The 22809-nt window shown below is 37.9% G+C and overlaps 1 protein-coding gene across 2 annotated transcripts in view; it reads right to left on the minus strand.

The window, feature by feature from the left end:
* SLIT3 (slit guidance ligand 3) overlaps positions 1–22809 on the minus strand; it is a 418035-nt gene that overhangs the window by 158311 nt on the left and 236915 nt on the right. For both annotated transcript variants that reach the window (XM_081845905.1, XM_081845904.1), the window contains exon 6: positions 8328–8399. In XM_081845905.1, the coding sequence (XP_081702031.1) occupies positions 8328–8399 (72 nt within the window). The remainder of the gene's footprint in view (positions 1–8327; positions 8400–22809) is intronic.

A 22809-nucleotide genomic window follows, 5' to 3' on the forward strand; every position in this document is an offset into this window, starting at 1 on the left:
GAGATAATCTCCATTAAATCACAGCTCTTCAGTGATGGCCTCATCTCTGTCTTAATTAAATTGAATCTAAGTTACAGACTACCTTAATTTTGATCCCAATTTTTCATTTTTAAATAAAGCAAATGGACCAAACTATTTAGGCTTCATTAATCTATCTCACACACGTATGACAAATAAAATTGTGCACCAAAATACAAAATTTTCCCGTTGTCCCAAAAAGTAAATTTGTTAGATTCCAGCATAATCAGTATCTAGATGTAGCTGAATAGAGCAGCTAAGTGGAATGGAAATTAGGTCCTACTATAGCCATAGTTTAATATCATTGATGGTTGGTGTAAATGATATAGTTTTGATTTGGGAAGAATAGAATTATTTCAAAGTACTGAATTTTAATTTTCTGCTTTAATCTACACTATTGCTTTTCTTACAACAGGTACATCAAAGTACAATATATGGCTATACAACCATTTGCAGAAAAATCTGCAGGTAGGAACGCTAGGTAGCTTTAAGTAGCTCTTTCAACTCTTATCACCCACAAACACTGTCCCATAGCAAAAAATGTCTTGTGTCTGATGTAAACAGGTATGGCATGAACCAAAACCACACTGCTGAATTCCTTTTCAGAAGCTGCCTCCACAGGACTTCAAGTACAGTGGTACCTTGGTTTGCAACTGCTATGGATTACAACCGTTTTGGATTACAAATCGTCAAACCCAGAAGTGCGTGTCACTTTTTTTGGACTACAATCCATTTTTTTTTTTGGGGGGGGGGATTACAACCCATTTTGGGAAGAGAGGCCCTATTGGCGAAAGCGCGCCTTGGGTTACAACCTGTTTTGGTTGACAACTGGACCTCCGGAATGGATTATGGTTCACTGTACTATTCTTCAATCATCTCACCTCTATAGTTCAAACTGTGGGCAGTTAATCTTACACAAAATAATTCCAAAGAGAAAGCTATGGTCAAATACCACGTGAAGTTTCCCTTCAAACAACTCTACCAGATCTCTGTTTGTGTACAAGCGAGATTAATGAAGAAAAAGTATGAGGAGACAACTTCTAACGACAAAAAAAAGTACATGCCTGCAGAACAAATATGTGGGTGTGTCTGTTTGCACTATTGTCTAAATGTTCATCAGCTATATTGTTTTAACTCCATCAGTTGTGAGCATACAACAATTTAAAAAAGCTCCAGAATATTCTCAAATGAGCACAATATAACAGAAGAGAAGTGTTCTATGGACTTACCGGTAATTAATTTAAGATTCTCAGACAACGAACAAGATACAGAGCAATATTTTCATCATGAACCTTTTAGTGTAAGATGCCTACATTCCAAAATATTTCAAAATTATGTCCTTTCCCACTTTTATTTGATTTCAGGACATTTCAGACTGAGAGAGAGAAAATTGCTATGTTCCATTTTCTAACACCGTAGATGTCTTGTTTCTAAAGCACTAAAATATCTTGCTTTCTGCCTGTGAAGGATCTTTAGAAACATTTCTAAAACTATCATCCCTGAACAAAATGCATGTGCATTTATTTGCTCAACAGTGCTGAAATTGCATATACTAGCATGTCAATTGTTTTTCATTCCAGTTTTCACTGACACCACGAGAGCTCCTTGGCAGGTCAGAACTTAATATTATATCTAAAGATCACAGTATTTCAAGTCACTGTCATAACAATCTATAAATCACAAAACCACTGATTCCCAATATAGTATGGGCACCAGTATAGTATGGGCATACTTTATGATGCTAATGTAAGGAATGGAGGAGAATATCCTTACAGCTCAACAATTCAGGTACCTCACAAAACAAAGTTTTTCCTAATAAGTTTGGGTGCTTTACCAACACCTAACAATTTTTAAACCTTCCTTTTATATTGTTGTAAACCACTTATAGGGTTTACGGGGGGAGGAGGGTTCCCAGTCAAGTGATATGTATATCAATCTTGTTAACTGACTAAATAAATAACATAGGTAAAGGTAAAGGACCCCTGGATGGTTAAGTCCAGTCAAAGGCGACTATGGAGTTGCGGCGCTCATCTCACTTTCAGGCCGAGGGAGCCAGTGTTTGTCCACAGACAGCTTTCTGGGTCATGTGGCCAGCATGACTAAACCGCTTCTGGTGCAACGGAACACCATGATGAAAACCAGAGCGCACGGAAACACCGTTTACCTTCCTGCTACAGCAGTAGCTATTTATCTACTTGCACTGGCGTGCTTTCAAACTGCTAGGTCGGCAGAAGCTGGGACAGAGCAACGGGAGCTTACTCCATTGCAGAGATTCGAACCGCCAACCTTCCGTTCGGCAAGCCCAAGAGGCTCAGTGGTTTAGACCACCTGTGTCCCCTACAAATAGATAACATAGTGCCCTAGCCACCCTGGGAGACTTCCAACAACATAAAAAACCATAGTAAAACATTAAACATTAAAAACTTCCCTATACAGAGTGGTAGGGGATAGCAAAAGTAACAGCATGAAACATGCCATTAAAAGCAATTTGGGAATGAAAGTGTGTGTACGTATGCTTTTCATTTAAAGAATAAACAACAGATATAATTATCTGTAGCACAAAAAGTGGAATTCCACATGGAAGGGCCAGCACAATTTCCGGTAATAGCATACACTAGCCTTCTTCAACCTAGTGCCCTTCCTATGTTGAACTGCAACTCACATCATCCCTGAACATTGGCCAGGCTGGCTGGGTTGGATGGGATTTGTAGTCTGGAGGGCACAAGATAGGGGAAGGATAGCATATACCATAGAATGTATATGTACTAGACTAGAGAACCTAAATTCTTTCCGCCACAGATTGTGTTTTGGGATGAAACTGTTATTTTATTGAAATGTTCATCAGTATAATTTGGAATGACACTCGGTGTATGACTGCATTATTACAGAACTAACAGAGAACTAATCAGGATACTTACACAGATATCCAAACCCTTCCCTACTACCTTTACAGCCATCAGGGACTTTTCAAGGAAATAAATTTAGTCTATTAAATACAGTCTCTGTTGTCTTGTTCTCTTACTGCTGGTAGATGATATAAAACCTGTCACCTTGATGCCATCTGGCCACTGTTGTTTTTACTCTCATACTTCCAGCATACGTAACAGTCAGGAGATTGTCTCAAGTATCTCCATATGCTCTGTAAGAGAGCTGTATCTTACTAAACACAATTAAAATCCATTTCTTTTTAGCTCCAAGACAGCATTGCTGGTTTCTTGTAGGCAGATACGTGGGAAGAGGTGGACAATCTCCCATAACAGGTTTCTATTCAGTGCACATTAGGGGTTGCTTTTTCCTGAAATGATGTCCTAAAAAGCACAGATCTAAATTACTTCAACATGGCTTCTCATATGTCTAATCTGATTCCAAAAAAGGAAATTGAAACTGCTAGTGCTACATTTTTCTAGCACGTTGCTCCTTTGCTACAATGGGACAGCAACTGATAAGGAAAATTAGTGGATGTTCCAATACTGCTTTCTGCTGGAGTCCATCCAGATTGCTAGTGAGGCGAAGATAGGAGGAACTAGTCATTTCCCTAGAAATCTTTCTGCATTTTGGATCAAAATAATCAGTCAATCAGTGTGTATTTTGATCTTCCAAACATCAAAATAAATGAGGCAAGGAAGGGACAATCTGATATTTCTCCTATTACATCAGATTTTAAATGAGACAATATCAGTTCTCTAACTGACCAAATTACAAAAATAATAGCTGTAACAAATTGTTGGTTTCTCAGTTGTAGGATAAAAAAACAGTACATTACTGCTACTATTGACATAATTATAATGTCAATTCATTCTGATCTTCCACACTAACTATACGAGATTTAGACAGGGAATTGTTTTATTGGTGGGATCTAAATGGTGCCCTTGCACCAATGGAAGGGCTTTTTGTCCAGTGGATTCATCCGCTAATACGGTGAGACATTTTCCACCAATTTCCTCCTTCCCACCCTGCAGCCCCGAGTATCGCCTCTCCCAAGGCAGCTCCAGAGAGTTGGGAGACTATTCAAAACGGTGGAAGATGGAATGAAAGGCTGCAGGGGCAAGGAAAAATTTGTGAAAATTGAATCCGCTTCTTCCATTAGCAGAGCATTCACTGGATCAACCCTCCCCTTTTGTAAATGCAAGGGCACCTATTACATTCTACTCTATATCTAAACTGAGGATATATATCCTATTCTATGACAGAAGTTGTTGAATTTTCACATTAACTAGAAAATCAGGGTCTTCATTAAATATTCTGCTTATATGGTGCTTATATAGTTAGGAAAGCAACTTGCACAATTCAAATTAATCCTAATTGCCTAAACTGATTATGCTTGGTGGCATAACAGAACAACAAATCATATCCTCTTGCCATTTATAGATTTTCATTAAGCAGTGACATCTCAATTACTTAGAATTATGTCATGATTTTAAACATTGCATCTAATTAGGTATAAATAAATATATATCTCAACAAACTGGCAAGTTGATAAATAAATCAATTTAAATTCATGTTCTCTAAAGAGTCTTTTTAGGAATGAGATTTAAAGACAAAAACCTGACCACTGCATGTACCATATTTTTTTTTGTCACATGTCTGAGGTTCACTTTACAGATTGGTGTGTGTTACAAAGTACTGTTTTCTAGTCTGCACTGGCAAAGATCTCAAATAGACAGGTAGCATGTTCTAAGGAGCAACAAGTTGAATTCTGACTCATTTCATCACTTCATTTCATTTGAAAGCAGACGCTAGTTCGTATATGCTATGCATATCTGAGATACAAACCTCAAATGTAAACGAGGATGTGAAAAGAAAATGGAGGCAGCGTATTTCTACAATGTATATGCTGATTGTAGTGCTTTTAGGGCCAAAATAACAGAGCAGCTAAAATACACATACTTTAAGGAATAGGGTACAACTAATGAACAACTATTTTCTATTAAATAGAAAAGATTAGGATAATTGTTGACACAATGTTATCACAAATCAAGAACGGTACATGTAACATATGACAAACATGCTATTTCAATAAGGAAAAGATTGAGGAAAAGCTTACTGAGCTATTATGTGTAGTTGAAGTGTCATAATAAATTGAAATCACGAATTCACTATTTTATTCCAACTGCATTAGCTTACCTTGATTCTACTGAAGACAATGTGTGCAATACCATCAGATTTCAGCCAACAGATCATTGACCAGTAGTTAATTCACCATATTAAGGATTAAGGATCTGGCATTCCAACAAAGTGGAAATATAAAATGTTTTCAACGGGAATACGCAAGAGAAGCGCCGTAAAATGTATACATGCACATACACAGGTACGTGGTCACTCTTATAGATGAGCTATGACTGGCATCCCACTTTCCAGTAAAAGCCCTCTGTAAAAATTGCCCTTCTGTATAGAAACGTAAGTGATTTTACCATGTAGAGATGTGTCTTTTAATCTAAAACTTTTTAATTTAGAAACTAAAAGTCTTTTGGTAAAAAAAATTCCCCATCTTTATGACTATCTACAATAATTAGTTTTAATTACTATACTATTCCTATGATTTCTCTCTGAACAATTATTATGTTGCATAAAATACTGCAATAGAATAAATACGGTAACTCAATTTAGGCAGCCAACTTATTCCTTGTGGAAATTTCATTCACTTCTTGTAACAGTAGAGTATACTGCAACTGAAGAAAGTCTTATGTATGACTCAATATTGTGTGTTATGGCAAGGAAAGTAAATGGCAACACACCAGCCATTACTAGATATCATAAAATGCTGACACAACAATTCTGGGCTCAACTTATTTGCCATAATTATGATCAGCAATAACACGAAGTCTGATCCACTGTTTAGCTAGCTACTGCAAAGCCCACTACTGTGGTTATTTTTTTCCTGGCCCAAGCGTATCTTCTGTTGAGAATAATATGAGAGTCTTACATATGTTCTATCACATCGACAAAAATGGATGTTTGCCAACTATGAAGCAATGATGCCAATTATAGGATTACATCTAAATTCTTGGCCAATCAGTTTGCTCTATAATCCTAAATATTGGAAGGAAACCTCTTCCCCTGATTTTATTAGTGCGAATTTGAATACTGTAAATCAAATGGCGTAAAATTATAATCATGAAGATTCCACTGAAAAAAAATCAAATTGCATAAGAATATCCACGAGACACATTTTTATGCAACCCATTCTAACACAGATATGTTGTGCTAATCACTCTAACAGTTCAGCACTCTTAAGTTACTCGCACAATATGAATGCACAATTTTCTAGTCATAGGCGCCACAGTAGAAGTTGCTGCATGCCTAGAAAAACACTTGGTGCGGATAAGCACCAATTCTGTTTATAAAATGCTTTGAGTGTCATTGGGACTTAACTATCTCATAAATATAGGCAATTGTTCAGTACTCCATAAATTATTCACAATTTTGAATGTTACCATTTCGCATGTTTTTCTAGAAAGTTTAAGATGATTTTAATTCTGACTGACATTTGGTGTCACTTGTAAAAACCATAATTCATGTATTCTTCAACTATTCTAAAAATTCAAAAAGAGTGTTTAAAATCAAACTTACTGGACATTTAGAGAACTGAAGATCTTGTGGGAAAGGCAATATATCTTACTATTTAATGTATTTCCACAGAACCATATTAACTTTTCTGGTAAACAGTTGGGCAAAAACAGAAACATTTTAAAATATATTTTTACTTTTTGGAGGGGTGTTAATAAAATAAATACAAAATGCCTTATTTACCGCCCACATTGGCAATCACAACAATACTAGATACAAATATATCTTTTAAAAAATGACACAGGGAGGACTGCCACTGAGCAGGCACACATCCCTCCAATCACTAATCAGAACTTGAATGAATAAATTCATTCATTAAATAGCAGTGCTCCAATGCCTGAACCACATGTAGAAAACAAGTTTCCAAAACTTATTTCCAAAAGACATTAATGGATTCTAGTTCACAGCAAACGACAGGACTAAGAAATGGGCAGGGCCGCTGGATGTGCAAAAGGGCGTTGTCTCACCATGAGCACATCTAGACTTTAGTTAATAGTGTATGCGACCACAATGTAATTAAAAGGGCAACATGTAAAGATACATGCCTGCCCTACAAATAAACTATGTGGCCTCTAGGTGACCACAACTTATTTTCTGAGCCTTAATAAGGCCTAATCCCATTTACCATCACAGCCTGCAAGTTTTGAGCGCATTCATTGATATACTAATGAAGTGACATATCTTTAGAACATCCTTGGTTTGAGGTACAAAGTAAAAACTTAAGACAATAACTTTCTCCACGTCATCTGAAAACTTCTATGTAAGTGACTAACATCGAAATCATTTAGTGTAATTTAAAAAAGGAGTAAGCACAAGGATATAAGATTGTATCCAACAAAATTTTACTCAGAGTATGCCCACTGAAATTAATGGACCTAAGTTAGGCATGTTTATTAATTTTATTGGGTCTGCTTTTAATATGATTAATGTTGGGTACATTCCATGATGCTTCCATGTGTGGCTGAGATCAGCCTCTCTTTGCAAAGCACAACTATTTTGTAAGAGCACATTATAACCATTACAAAGGAGACTCTTAATTACAGTGTGCAAAAGACTTTGGTAAGGTGGCCCCAATTGTAAATTTTAGTAATTATTAGAAATACCAGCAGTCTGCTTCAGAACAAAGAGTTTGAGGAGGTCATATATATTTTAAAATGCATCTTTAAAATTAGAGGTGTTCACATTGCTCATATACTAAATCACAATCCTCACAATGGGATTGTCACAATCCTCACAATGGGATTTCCTCTCAGCCATTGTGTTTTCATGCCAAAGCTCTTTCTGTATGTTTAACAATTATTTTCTCTGACTAGGTCAATTGTAAACTGCTTCCAAATACCACACCACTCAGACCTGTTAGCCACCCTCCTAACCATAAAAATACAGGTTCTAGCTGTTAGTATACAGAAAACAATGTGCTTTAGAACCTATTAAACCCAATCTGCTCGGTACAAAACCCAGTGTGGCTTCTAAGGACCATAGAACCAAAGCCTTCTTTTATGGTTTAATTAACAGTAACATCAAGTCAGCAAGTGAGAAAATTTCTCTTGGCTGGCTACACACTTTAGTAAAAAGAGAGCGAGAGAAAAAGAAAAGATGCAAACACTGAAATAATGGCACTGCAGCATGCATGCATGCACGCACACATGCACGCATACACTCTCTCTCTCACTCGCTCTCTCTCTCTCTCACACGCACGCACGCACACACACACACACAAATAAATCAGAAAGTCAACTCACAGAATCTCCAAGTCACGCAGGGCTCGAAAGGCTCCATCTTCAATGCAGCTGATCTGATTGTTGTCCAGTTGCCTGCAGGAAGGAAGGAAAAGTATGAAGGCTTGCCTGGTAACCACGCTGCCTTGGAGCACCATGTTCTAAGCTTCCCTGTCACTAAGGTGTCCCTCCACCCCCTTGCAGTCTTTGCTTGTCACCAGGAGGAAGCTTGCCTGTAGTCTGCCACGCTGCTCTGTCTCTTCTCACTGACTGAAAGAGCTGCATACTACAGCACACTGAAGCCTGTCAGGTCTCAGTAAATATTAATTGCGCTCCCCCCCTGTAAGGCAGAAGGGAATAATTTCATTACATTAGGGCATCCAATCCATTATGAGCTTTTACCGTCATGTCACTGAAACAATTTCATTAAGCTAAAGGCCTGTAAATCATTGGAGGTCACCATGCTGCCCCCAGTGACCTCACAGAATGCTGTTTTCCCCCTTTTACTGGAAGTTGTAGTCCTCCGTCCTGACAGTACTAAATCTCAAGGCTTTATCTGCCCAAGAGCTTCAAGGGTGTATGGGGAATATACCAATTCCAAATTAGACTCAACTAATCTAATTTTATAGTCTTTTTATTATTCCAAGCACCAAATGTCTGTGGTGGTTCAATGTTTTTTCTGCATTGTTACTGGCCCCATCTGGTAGGCCTGTCTATTGAAACATTTCTGACCACCAAACACAGAATCACTACAAGTATATCAAGCAAGACAGATCTAATCAAGGAATTAAATGTAAAAATACATACACCAGGAGTGAATTCTTTTCCTTAGGCACTTTAGAATATGCTGGGTAAATGCAGGGGTTATCAAATAACAGAAAGATGCAAAGAAGAAAATGGCTTATAATGCTGATTTCAAGATCTCAGTTTATATCGCTGATTATAAAATCTCAGCAGGTGTTTCCACACTACCAATTCAATACAGATCTTTGCCCAATTCAACATAGAATGTCGTTCACTGACACAAAAAATGTTTGCACACAGGGGTTGAGGATAGACTTGGCCCAGGCACAGCTACATCTGTTCATATTTCTGGACTAGGTTACACACACACACACACACACACACACACACACACACACACTATTATGCTGAGCTTTGTACTTTTCTAAGGTTTTTTTGGATACATCTACAAATCTTGCTGCTCCTTCAAGCCTGATGATACTTCTTTCAAATGCATGCGTGGTGTTGTTTTGGCTTTATAAAGATCACCGCTTCCAGAATTATTTCTCTAGTAGCATACAGCACGGCTGTGGTGTATTTTGCTACTTACAGCGAGTCTCAGCAAACCTTTATACTTTGTCAGAATTTCAAAACAAAGAAGAAGAAAAATCAAGTACAAATTAGATTTTGTTAACAAAGATAGTTAATTAGGTAAGGATATTTTTTTCTAACATGAAATTTGTTTTTAAGCTTGTGATCCTAAAATGTGTGCGCATTTGTGTATGTCTGGAAATATGAGGCTGGTTCTATTCACTTCTATGGTCCGCCAGGTTGAAGCTGGTAGGACAGAAGCAAGTGTGAAGGAATGTTTTCGCATTCCTTCACCGATTTTTGTTGCTGCTGTGTGTGTGGTTTTTCATAAGTTGTTCATGCTTTTGAGGCGGGAAAGATTTAGACATGCTAAGAAGTGTGTCTAAATTTCCTGCCACTTGGGGTCATGCCATGGGACTGGAAGGGTTTTAAATCCTTCCGATCCAAGCTGCTTCCCGAAATGTCTTCAGCAAGCCCCCAGTCCCGACAATGCCAGCGTTGGAATTCCTAAGGAACCTAGACCACATTACTAAATAGGCTTTGACTTCATAGTTTGCAAAATAATAGAATATACTTAAATCCCACTCAAGTCATAACTGAAATCTCTCAACATTTCACAGGAGAAAACAAAGACAAACTTATACTTAAACTGTTTTAGGCTGAAACACATTCACAGACTGAATACTGATGATTGTTGGAGATGTACAGATACTTGGCTGACCTTTTTTTTTTTAAAAAAAAGTAAGTCAAAGAACTGTATTAGGGGATACTGGATAGGTATAAAAACACCTTCAAAACTTTTGTAATTGTTAATTAAGATACCTAAACAATATTGCTCATGTTTCATTTATTGTTGTTTTGACTACCATGGTCATAGCAACCTCAGAAAATAATAATAATAATAATAATAAATAATAATAATAATAAATAATAATAATAATACACACACACACACACACACACACACACAAACTCTTAAACATATATTGTCAGTACAAAGGATTTGGAATTAGTAATGAATCAGCTAACTGTTGGAAGAAGGCAATTTCTCCACCCTTGCCAGATTGGCTTTTTGTAGCATGAGACGGCATTACACATTAACATAGTGTACATGGCTACAATTAACTGAAAATCCTTTTGTAGATCCTTGGGGTTGTAGCACACTGTGCATCTTCAATCATGGAAGGATCCTTGATCTAGAGGGCACTCTTGTGAAGGTAAAGAAGGCAAAGCATTTTTCACTCCTCCTTCCTTCTTCAGCCTCCTGTGTCCCCACCCCAAACCTTATCTAGTGGGTTGGGGAACTCTCTGGAGCATCACATGAGAGTACAGGCAAAAAACAACAACCCTCCTTTTCTTTTCTTCTCACAGAAGCCCCCCCCCCCCACGCAAAGAACCTTTCATAAGTGAAGGTACATAGCCAGATACAAACCTTGGTCTTTATCTGTAAACTTTTAAAATGATAAAGTAAAGTCCTTTCCACCATTTTTATAATGTTGGTGTTTGTTATATATTCTCTTTGCTATAAAATATTGAAAATACAGACACACATATAACACAGCTCTACTTTTGACTCAAGGGTCAAGGCCTGAGCTGCTTCTTCCACCGTCTCTCTCACTCCCCGCTTCCCACAACACATTGCTGATGGCTCTTCTCTGCCTTGCTGATTATATTTGTATTAATGTACTCTGCAATTGTTGTTGCTGTTAATTCTATTTATATACCGCCCCCCCCTTTATAAAAAAAAACCCAAGGTGGTGTACAACATCAAGAAAATATTTTATGGAACATAATAATAAAAACATACAACACAAAACAGCCTATTCTGCTCTGGATTTAGATGTGATGTGTGCATCAGCACACTGCCCATAACACTTTCCTTTTCCTTTTTAGATTTAACACTGTTTACTCTTTTATTGGCACATTTGTCTTTTTTTTTTTAAAAAAGCAAATTATTCTATAAGTACAAACAAACATACTGTGAACTGGAATGTTGCGTTTTTTCATTTCACAATGGAGTTAGATGCAACTTATCGAACAGTTGCAATTCAAACACATTCAGCAACATAATCAGGTGTATGTAGGAAGCAGAACTGCACAGGGTCACATCTGCCTCTTCCAAGCACTGACTCTCATGCTACTGTCATATGAACATTTACTTAGCAGTAAGTCTCATTGATCTGAATGGAATTTACTTTGGAGCAGACAAGTATAGCTTTACAGTTTCAGATATTTAGCTTTTTAGGTACACCGGGTAAATCTGAAGAATTCTAATACATGTGGGTGCATGCTAGTAATAATTTAAATAGGCACTAGACTACAGATTCTCCCCTCGCCTATGAATTTCAATAAAAATGTATTCAAAAAAATAGGAGCTGTTTCTAGTAAATAAGGATAACTGAAGCATTTGCAACTGGGGATTGGCAAATTTGCCAATTTTGGCTTCTCTCAAGTTTCTCATTTTTTAGCTCTTAAGTTCAGTTTTTCACATCGGTTTACACTTCATTTAAGGGCTACATGAAAATTCAGCAGCATTTCATTGTGAATTTCTCCTAATATGTACATCTTTGTGTGCAGTTTTGCCTGAGATATGCATTCTTTCCATTAAATTGCTATTGTATGCTATTTTCCATAACATGTATTTTATACACCCCCTACCCTTGTATATGCATTACTTGGCTGTAGAAATGTGTTGCAAAATCCAAAAATGCACAAATTTTGAAAGATAATATGGGTTTGAATATTGTTTAAGAAAGTACAAAATAGGTAAATTCACCTTTAATTGGAATGGAATAAAATTTCTGCCCCATCCCTAGGCAGTAACTGACGACAGGATGGAATTCAACAGCCTTAGATATTAAGTTCCTCAACTTCTAGTGCACCTTTTGATGAGTGGGATAAAATAGGTATGAAGCGTTAAACCTAAATCCGTCCTTCCCTTGACACACTTTAAGTAAAATATATTAAAGCAGTCACTTAGCATCTGCAAGGTTCTCTGAGGAAAGAAAGCTCTATGTGCTCTCCCACTATTTTACATACAGAGAGCACAAACAACAGGGGGAAAGGTTGTCTTCTTTTATGTCGCCTTCCCAGAGGTATGTGACTGACTATTCAGTTTCATTCAGCTTTTTTAAAGTTATGATTATTTTTACAAAATCAGTTAGACATAATAAGAGCTGGACACTATTAGAAACAATGCTGGACCAGATAGATCCCTCATCTGATACAGTAGAGATATTTTTATATTCTTAACTTGCAGGTAGCCTCAGGGAAGAGCCAGGAACAGCGGGAGATGAAAGCAGGTTGATTTGGGTAGTTTCCGCCCCCCCCCCCGCCTTTTGCCCTCCACTGCCATTTCAGGCTCTGCACTTGAAATGATCCCGTTTAAGTCTATTAATATTTTAGGAGAAATCTAATGTACTAGCCTAACATGCACCTAGACAAACTGTGTTTGTTTTATATGAGTGCTATACTCGCATTCTGAAGTCTTTCCATCCATCTTTTCTTAGGTGCAGCCAGCACTAACTATAAGCCTTAGGCTGTATTATGCAACTGCTGAGAGATTTGAACACTTTTTACACAATCTCTTTGTGTACATGCATGGGAGGAGTATGACCAAGGTGGCAAGCTCTGCACCTGAGGTTATTTGGGGATGGAGAGTGGAAGGTTATCTACTTTTGCATGCAGAAGGTCCGCGGTTCAACCCCTGTCATCTCCAGGTATGATGTGAAACATCCTGCCTGAAACCCTGGAGAGCTACTGCTAATTTGTGCCAAAAAGCCAAGCTTGATGGATCAGTAGAATGACCCAGTACAAAGTATCTTCCTATGCTCTTCTGCACTTTCAACAGACTTTCAGAACAGCTCCTATGTACATACAAAGTCTCTCTTGCTACTGAACATGGTACGAGAAAAGCTTTTATATAACACATATATAAAATGCGCACTAAAGTATTTCTCAAACATTTTATACTTCCTTTCACATCAGTCTTCAGCATACATCAGATTTTAAGAATAATTCATCAACACTAAAATCACACACACACACACACACACACACACACACACACACTGCAGCTAATATCCCAGGGCTCAGTTAAAAACATAACAATCTACTGGAATTAAACACCAGCAAAGGCCTGAGAGCATAAATATGTTTATAATAGTTTCCAAAAATCATTTGTGTTGGTGCCTGCCTAAACCCAGACTCTTATGAAGTTTCTTTAGAGAAAGCAGACACTGTTCTAGATACAGCCTAAATCTGCAACAGTTCAGGATTTATGTAAGCCCATGTTTCAGAATTTAAAGGACAAGAGGAATGCGCAGACATATCTAATCGGTTAAAAAAAATTGGGAGAAGGAATTCATTGCGGAGATTTCTGATGAAAAATGTGGCTGTGCATACAAACAGAAGGTAATAAACTTAATTAAAGTAAACCTCAAACAGTATTTTTTATAAAATAACGCAAAATAGTATTATACTCTAAATAAATAAATTAAAGGAACAGCATCAGATATCGGTTGGAGGCTTAGAAAAGTTGAAGGTTACATTTTTCCATATTTGGTGGGATTGTTGCTTAATTAAAATAATTATGGGGAGAAATAATTAAAGAACAAGCTGGTTGTCAATTGCAAGTGAACCCAGTAACAATGCTTTTGAGTTATTCAAAGCATCAGGTAGACAGTAATGCACAGTTTTCGGCTATTCATAGGTTCATAGCAAAGGCATGGACAGCAGACACAATACCTTCAACAGACCAATGGAAGAGGGAAATCTGGGACTTACAAAATAAGGTTATGCAAACAACTGTGGGACAGAATTCAATAGACACATTTCAGCAAAAAATAAAACTACTGCTATCAACATCATACAAGGGATTCAGTTTTGATGGATATTCTAAGTATAATGTTATATATGGATTACATTTATTTTGTTATAATTGTAGCCTTAAAAAAAAAAATTCTCATACTTTCATGTATTTATTTAACATATCTTCTCTTTCCTTCCCAAATGAGCCGCAGTGTCAGGGACTGTCTGGACACTGCGGAGTGGTGGCTCGATACAGATGACAGGGCCCTGGAGAAGGTGGGGTTGGAGACTGATTTGGAAGAAGAGATCCATGATCTAAGGAACCTGTAACAGTCAGAGTCAGAGGCAGGCTAAGCTGCAGGATTGGAAAGTGAAGGACAGATGCTGTAGGAGGGAGGGAGAGGTCAGGCTGGTGTAGAGTCTAGGGCTTCCACACCTCCTCCTCCTCCTGCCTCCATATCTCCTGCTTCATTGTCTCCCAGGATCAGAAGAGGATTGAAGTGGGATGAGCAGACACCGGTTGAACGCAGGCTGAGTCTTAGACCGCTTGCTCACAGCTCAGCTGGGGAAGATATATAAGCTGAGATTGGGGGTGGTGCCTTCCTGTTGCTGAAACTGCCTCATCAGCTGCACACTTAGAAGTAGCTGAGATTTGTAGGACTGACTGACATGCCTTCCCCTATCTTCTAAGTGTACTTTTAACAATAAAGAGTTAATATCTTCCGCTGGACCTTCCTTGCCTGACAGCACTGGGGAGGAAAACAGCAAGAGATAAAACAATAAAATCATCTCAAAAACAATTCCAATAAAAATTCAGGCAGGCAACAGGATGTCAGAGGTTCTAGAGCAGGGGTCAGCAAACTTTTTCAGCAGGGGGCCGGTACACTGTCCCTCAGACCTCGTGGGGGGCCGGACTATTTTTTGTGGGGGGAATGAACAAATTCCTATGCCCCACAACTAACCCAGAGATGCATTTTAAATAAAAGCACACATTCTACTCATGTAAAAACGCTAGGCAGGCCCACAAATAATCCAGAGATGCATTTTAAATAAAAGGACACATTATACTCATGTAAAAACATGCTGATTCCTGGACTGTCCACAGGCTGGATTTTGAAGGCAAATGAGCCGGATCCGGGCCCCGGGCCTTAGTTTGCCCACCCATGTTCTAGAGCCCTGTATAGCAAGTTATAAATCTTTAGCAGCCAACAAAAGCCCTTGAATAAGCTTCATTTAAATATCTAAAGCAATAGATCATTATTCCTTTTGCCACAGGACATTTCTTGTGTTGCTTTTCAACAGGTTTTTCCCCCACATAAATTGCATGAAAAAACATTTACAAATCTCTGAAATTGTAAACTTTGCAGGAAATCAATTCAAATCATTCTATCCATATAAAATAAATGAAAAGGGGGAAACCCTCATATCAAACACAATCATAATACAACATGTTTGTTTGTGTGTAATTAGAATTGTAATCTGTCAATAAATTCTATGGATCCTAGAACAGAATATACTTTATTCCCACTTCTTCTATACTTTGGTGCACTTTTAGTGCTAGTAAAATTCTCATAACCAATGTGACTAATACGTTAAGTGCAAATATTTCTCATTTCTCTGTTATATTTCTGTGTTTAATCATCTAAATGCAATATCCATTCAGAATGATGTAGCAGATTTTTGTCAGCAGTGGAAAGTTCATTGAACTTACAAAATATTCAAAACACACTTTTCCCAGTTTTATATAAATGACAGCATAACTATTAAATGTGTGAATTAGAATGCAGTAGGATTTTGCCTTCTTCCAAGTAAGGATGCAATAACCGCATTGATACACCTTAAAGAATCCATTACAATATATTTTAAGTTAAATATCGTAACTTTTAAAACAAAAAACCTTGAAGCTTATATTATCCTGAAACCAGATTTAGAAGGGCTGGAGAGAAAGCTATGGTTCTAGGGGATGCCTGTCATATTCTGAGCTGCAAGGGGAATTTAAAGAACAAAAGCATAGAAAGCAGAACAGGTAAGATTTCCATATTGACTGCTATTCTACCCATTTAGTTTAGTTGTTTTCCTACCCTACAGTACTCTACATACTATTTTGTGAACTATATATTATTTTGTGAAGTTATCCGAATACTGAACATTATCAAAATACCATCATGCCAACACAAGAGGACAGAATCTGCAGACTTGGGGAATTCTAAAGTTAACTGATTCTAAAGTAAACTAATTTGCTTTGGGTATTTTTTTGTGGGGGAGCTAAAAGAGGTGGAGGGATAACTAAAAGCAAGCCACTGAAAACTGAGCATGCTCAGTCATCACAGAAATCTGACTGACTGGGGAAAGTGGCAAGAAAAGTGGCAGTGGAGGAGGGAGAATAAAACTGAGCATCTTAAAGAGAGCATGGTCTGGTGGCAGGAAACCTTAATAGGGCCATTCTACACTGAAATGTGTTGCAGGTCCCACATGAACTAGTTACATACTAGCCATTGTCTCAGTCATGGGCATTGTAGTAAAGGCAGATTCTCCCTTCCCCCACAAAAAAAACCAAAACTGTTGCTTGAAAATAATTGCCGTACTTTTCCGTATATAACATGCTCCCATGTATAAGACGACCCCAATTTCTTGGGACTGCAACAAAAAAATGGGGGAGGGGGAATTGCCCAAAGTTGTTGAGATTTTTTTGCCAATTGTCAGCAGACCTTGCTGCAGCAACCAATCACACACCCAATCGCCGATGACAATCTTTTGCTGTCTGCTGCCACCAATCGCCTGTCCCCCCTTTGCTACCCATGTATAAGACGACCCACAATTTTGGCCTATTATTTCTAAGGAAAAAATATTGCCATACACGGAAAAATACGGTACTTGTTTTCTATCACTTTAGTCAGAATTCCTAATATGCAAGAAAGTTTTTAACATTCACAGCTTTTTAGAATGATAAATATATGATTATCGAATCTAAGTATATAACTATGTGATGCCAATTTTATTTTTTGAAGTACATTGCAAAACATTCTGTGTTTGTTTTTGAGAGAAGGCGGCCAAAGACTGGTCACATCTGACTAAGGCCCTCAGTTAAATGGGACTCTTCCTGCTTTCAAAAACTGGTTAATGGAAACACCCACAATTTCTTTCTTCTGAAGTTATCATATGGAATTAGACTTTCTTAGGTGCTGAACTTTATTTCAAATGCTTTTCTTGCTAAGGATCTGAATTGCTGAAGGTGAAGAAATTTTAAATTGCAGCAATTACATATTTACAGACTGCATATTCTACACATTATTAAAATGAAAGTTAATTACTTCCCTGCAAACAAACAAAATTCAAACAAAATTCAAGGGGAGAGCTATGGCTTAGAGGTAAAGCACATGCTTTGTAAATAAAATATCCCAGTTTCAGTGTGTCGCTTGGTTGGGGGAGACCCCTGCTGAGTGAAAACAATACTGTGAGTGTAAACAATACTGAGCTAGATGAACCAATCATCTGACTCGGTATAAGGCAGATTCCTATGAACCATAGTACTAAAGAAATAAGAATTTGAATTTTGATTCTGCCATGTACTCACTAGATGGCTTTAGGCAGGAAGCTTTCTCTGACACTTTTCGACAACTATAACATGGTAATAATACTACCAACCTATCTTAAAGACGGTTGTTTTGTAATGCTTACAACAATAAAATATATGTTAAATGCACTAAGCATTCTAAGAAATTGATAAATGCCAAATATAAATTGTATTAATGAAATAAATGCTATAATATGAGTACTGTAGGTATCACAAAAGTTTCCACCTCCTTCCTAGTTTGGGAAGGATCACTTGACACTCACCTACATTTACCAGAACTATGCCTTAGCTGCAGGCTACTGCAAAGATCTAACAGGCTCTTACCAACTTTGCAAGAATGCCTGCACGCACACATATGTGCATGTATGTGCACACTCACATTTATTTTAATTTATATGGCTTGCAAACTTGCTGTTTCTTTAGACTGAGAATGGCCTTGAGTAATATTGGAAGTAAATATTATGAAAAATACAGATCTGAATTTAATGATCATATTAAAATCTTAAATCTCCCTCATTCCCTTCCCCACTTTTCAGTTTCAGGATTTTTACAACATCCTTGTTTCATTTTGCTCAATTGCTGATGTAATGAACACTGCATACCAAACACATAAAAGACCATCTCCATAGCAATTGGTGAAGGTTTTATTGGTTTCCCTAGTTACTCTTGACTGATAACCATCTGTTGTTCTCCACTGCCCAGTGGGGAAGAGTAAATATCAGAAGGGAGGGGAAGTAGTCATTAGGGCCTTTCTCAAAGAGATGTTAACTGTCCCAACCACGTTTCAGCCTTTGATAGCAAATCCTGCAACTTATACATCTTATACTATGTCTCACTCTTCTCCCATTTGTTGTTTTCTCAACTCTCAAATTCTAAGGGCATCAAGAGCTTACAGATTTTTGCTTAAGCAACTGCAAAGCACCATGTACTTCAATGGTGCTGTATATGATGACAATATTACAATATCTAGGTTAAGATCCAAACCACTTGAAAAGGGGGGTTAATTTAACATTGTTCAAACTGAAATCCCTTTTCATATGCTGTGTGGAGTTTTCTACTCTAAAAAATCATTAAATAATCCTTTCAGAACCAAAACTGTGAATGTTCAACTTTGCATCAGATATTGGATCTTGACTTCTAAAAATAATAATTTAAATTGGAGGAAGATGGCTGCTTGGGAAGAGGAGAATTGACTTTTGAAGCCATTAATTAAACTACAGGACAGTCTGATCTGATTTTATCGCTTGTATAGGCAGATTTAATAATTCGGATTTGCTCCCACTAGATAAATGCTGCCACAGTTATACACTGGCTTCTAAAAGAAGCATTCCTCTTGAGAACTCAAATTCTGATTTGTTTCAGTAACTAAGAAAACAATATTAAAAAAATGATCCTATTGACCAAATGAAGACCAAGTCTTTTGGGTTAACCCGGGTTATAGCCTGCTTGAATTCCAACGGTGGGATTCAACTAATGATTCCCATTAGCAGAAGCCTTCTGCACTAGTTTCTGCTTGTATAACAGTGCTTCCCTCACTCTATTGAAATTGGCTCGGGAGGCCAGAACAGTGCACAGGGTAAGGAGAAGAAGGATTGTTCCATTCAGCAAACTGAAATGCTTGCCCTGACAGCCTTAGTGTGACTTTGAATTCCTCCCCATTTGTTTGTAATGCAGTAACACTCTTGGAGCACTGAGACAACAGGATGAAGTTTGGTACACACATTCAAGACAAAATTCAACTTAAAACCCCAGCTCAACTCCCCCATAATATTTTCAAAGTGAGAACATGTGTGCGTGTGTGTAGGTCAAACATTGGTTAAAACATGAAGCATGGAATTTTATTCAGAAAATTGCATCCCACAGTCTTAAAGTTGAAGAAAATTACTGCATTATCCCTCTTGGCTTGAATATAGTGCAGTATGTCTACTGGATAACACTGAAATGATTGCTGGTGTAGACTTTCAGGATAACTTTCTTCGTTTCAAATATGAACCTCAATTCATTTTCAAGGGATGCAGGAAACATGAAATGCACAATTTAGTGTGAGAACATCCTTGAAGATTGAGACAAACAAATTAAAGTTGGCAGTCACATTGAAGACACTTTTCTACATTTCAAAAATAAACTCTTGCACCCTTTTCCAAAGGAGGATATTGCATATGGATTATAATATGACACTGAAGAAAGACTGTTTGTAAACTTTGATTTTCCTAGTTCATATTCAGGGATGGGAACCTATAGCTCTCCAGCTGTGGTTGGATTCCAACGCTCATCAGCCACAAACAGCTTGGCTAATGGTCAGAGAGAAGGGGCGCTGTAGTCCAACAACATTTAAAATGCCACAGTTTTCCTATCCCTGCCATACATTAAGTAACAGAATCTTTCATAATAAAATGGATTGGGATTTTCATAATGTGGATGGGGCTGGATCAACACTTTCACTTTCAACAGACCTAGTGAAATCAATGACACTTAAATTAGCCATTACTAACTGAAATCTCATAAATTTCAAAGGATTTACTTAAAGTATGACTAAATTTAGATCAAAGCCAGTGGAATTCTACTTAGAATACTCTTAAAAGCACTTTACATCCACTTTAAAAATCTCAATGTACTTTAGAAATCAAAGTTTTTGATGTGAATTGATGTTTATTATCCATCAATTCGGAAACCTCTCAAAGCTTCCAAATAAATAATAATGGACTGCACCTCCTCTAACTATTGGAAGAAAACCTAACAGCCTTGTACCTAGCAGAGTGTAACGGGAAGGGTGGGGTGGATATAGGACTTAAGGGTTCTCTACTCAGTTTTCAGCTCCAAACTGATACATGTTTCAAATGATTATCAATTCACATTCAAAAAACACTTTCTGGGCATTTACATTTTGCAGAAGGAAAAAAAGGATTCCTAAGGCTGCAATTCTATACTGTACACATACATCTGAAGTAGCAGCGCATGCAGTGAGGCAGAGCGGCAGAGCAGTCCTCCTGACACTGTCGTCACTGAAGCTCATTTGGATGGGAATGGGGCAGAGCAGTGGTGAGGATGGAGGTGCACATGCGCACTGGCAGAGTCAGTCAGATGCTCCTACCATTCTGCTTGTCAGCTTGGCCTTGCCATCGCCCTGTCCCATCCTGATAAGCAGCAGTGACAGCACCAAAATGGCTCCACTGGTGCATTCACACCACATTAAATTCACTGCCATCTTGCTCTTCACCTCCTGGTAAGTAGCAGCAACATGAATGGCAGGGGGGGACAGGTGAGCAGCAGCACCCCACCCACTACTGACTTTAACCCTAATTTCAGATTACTTCATGTTTTTGCATTTCCCTGGAAGCGGCTGCTATTAACTACAGTGGTACCTCGCAAGACGAATGCCTCGTAAGACGAAAAACTCGCAAAATGAAAGAGTTTTTCGTTTTTTGAGTTGCTTCGCAAGATGGATTTCCCTATGGGCTTGCTTCGCAAGATGAAAACGTCTTGCAAGTTTGTTTCCTTTGTCTTGCAAGTTTGTTTCCTTTTTCTTAAAACCGTGCATTCACTTCGAGGAGCAACTCATAGCACGCGGTGTGGTAGCCTTTTTGAGGTTTTTGAAGACTTTGGTGATTTTTGAAGCTTTTCCAAAGTACGTGCTTCGCAAGACGAAAAAATCGCAAGACGAAAAAACTCGCGGAACGAATTAATTTCGTCTTGCGAGGCACCACTGTACAGAGGGGGGAACATGGTGGTATTCTACACCTAACAGCAGCAATAGAGAGAACAGGATTTTGCATTCAGGAATTAGGGCTATTGAAAGGGATAAAGCCAACCTTTCATAGTGCTCTAACCACAACTCAAACTACTTCCCTCCCACAGCAGCTTTTAGGAAAATAAAAAGACACTGGGAAGTTTGATTATGCATCCCTGCCTCATCAGGATGTCAAATATCCAGTATGCCTTGTACTGAATCAAACCATTGGTCCACCTCACACAGTACTGCCTCCACTGACTGGCAGCAGCTCTCCAAACAAAGATCTCTTCTTACAGCCCTACCTTGAGATGCCAGGAATTAAATCTGGGGCCTTTTGCATGCAAAGCATTTGAGCTACTGCTGAGTTATGCTATACCCCACCCCTGCCATTGCAGGAAGCATAGGTTTTTAAATGTTTAAAACACAGACATAAAACCTGAGCAGTTAAGCTTCCTATTTTTTTCATCCCCCCATCCCTCCTAGAAATTATTGCTTGAGGGTTTTTTTTCATTTTTGTTTTAATTTCCGCTAACGGATAGTCAAGACATTTGAGATACAGACCACCCGCTTTACTTTTTCTTATATAGTCTGCATATATACAAAATGAGTACAAAAGGAACACATAAATGTACAAATCCAACATCTCCCAAAAGAAGACTGTAACTTAATCTGTTGTTCTGTTTTACACTATAATAAATTTGTTAGCTTTGAGGATGCCACAAGAGTCTGTTGTTGTTTTTTTAACTAAAATGTAATCTAGCTTTACTAATTGCCACCAGCCCTGCATTTAGAAAGCTAATATGTCAGAGAAACAGTTCTAGGCTAGACTTCTCCCTGCATACTGTCCCTTATACTTCTACTCTATATACAGATCAGTTCTAAGTCTAAGAAATATTCTATGGCCGACATCATTAGACTGCATGAGTTCATTGCTTATATGCATATGTAGAAAATAATTCCCCAACCATTTTGCCCCACCTTTATCAATTATGTCACAAAGCTATATTCCTAGAATCATTTCCACTTTGTTGAAAAAGGGGGTGCTGAGCAGACACAAATACTGCCTCAAAATCTTGCTC

Source organism: Podarcis erhardii (assembly GCF_964252035.2).
Source record: "Podarcis erhardii genome assembly, chromosome: 2".
NCBI lineage: Eukaryota > Metazoa > Chordata > Lepidosauria > Squamata > Lacertidae > Podarcis > Podarcis erhardii.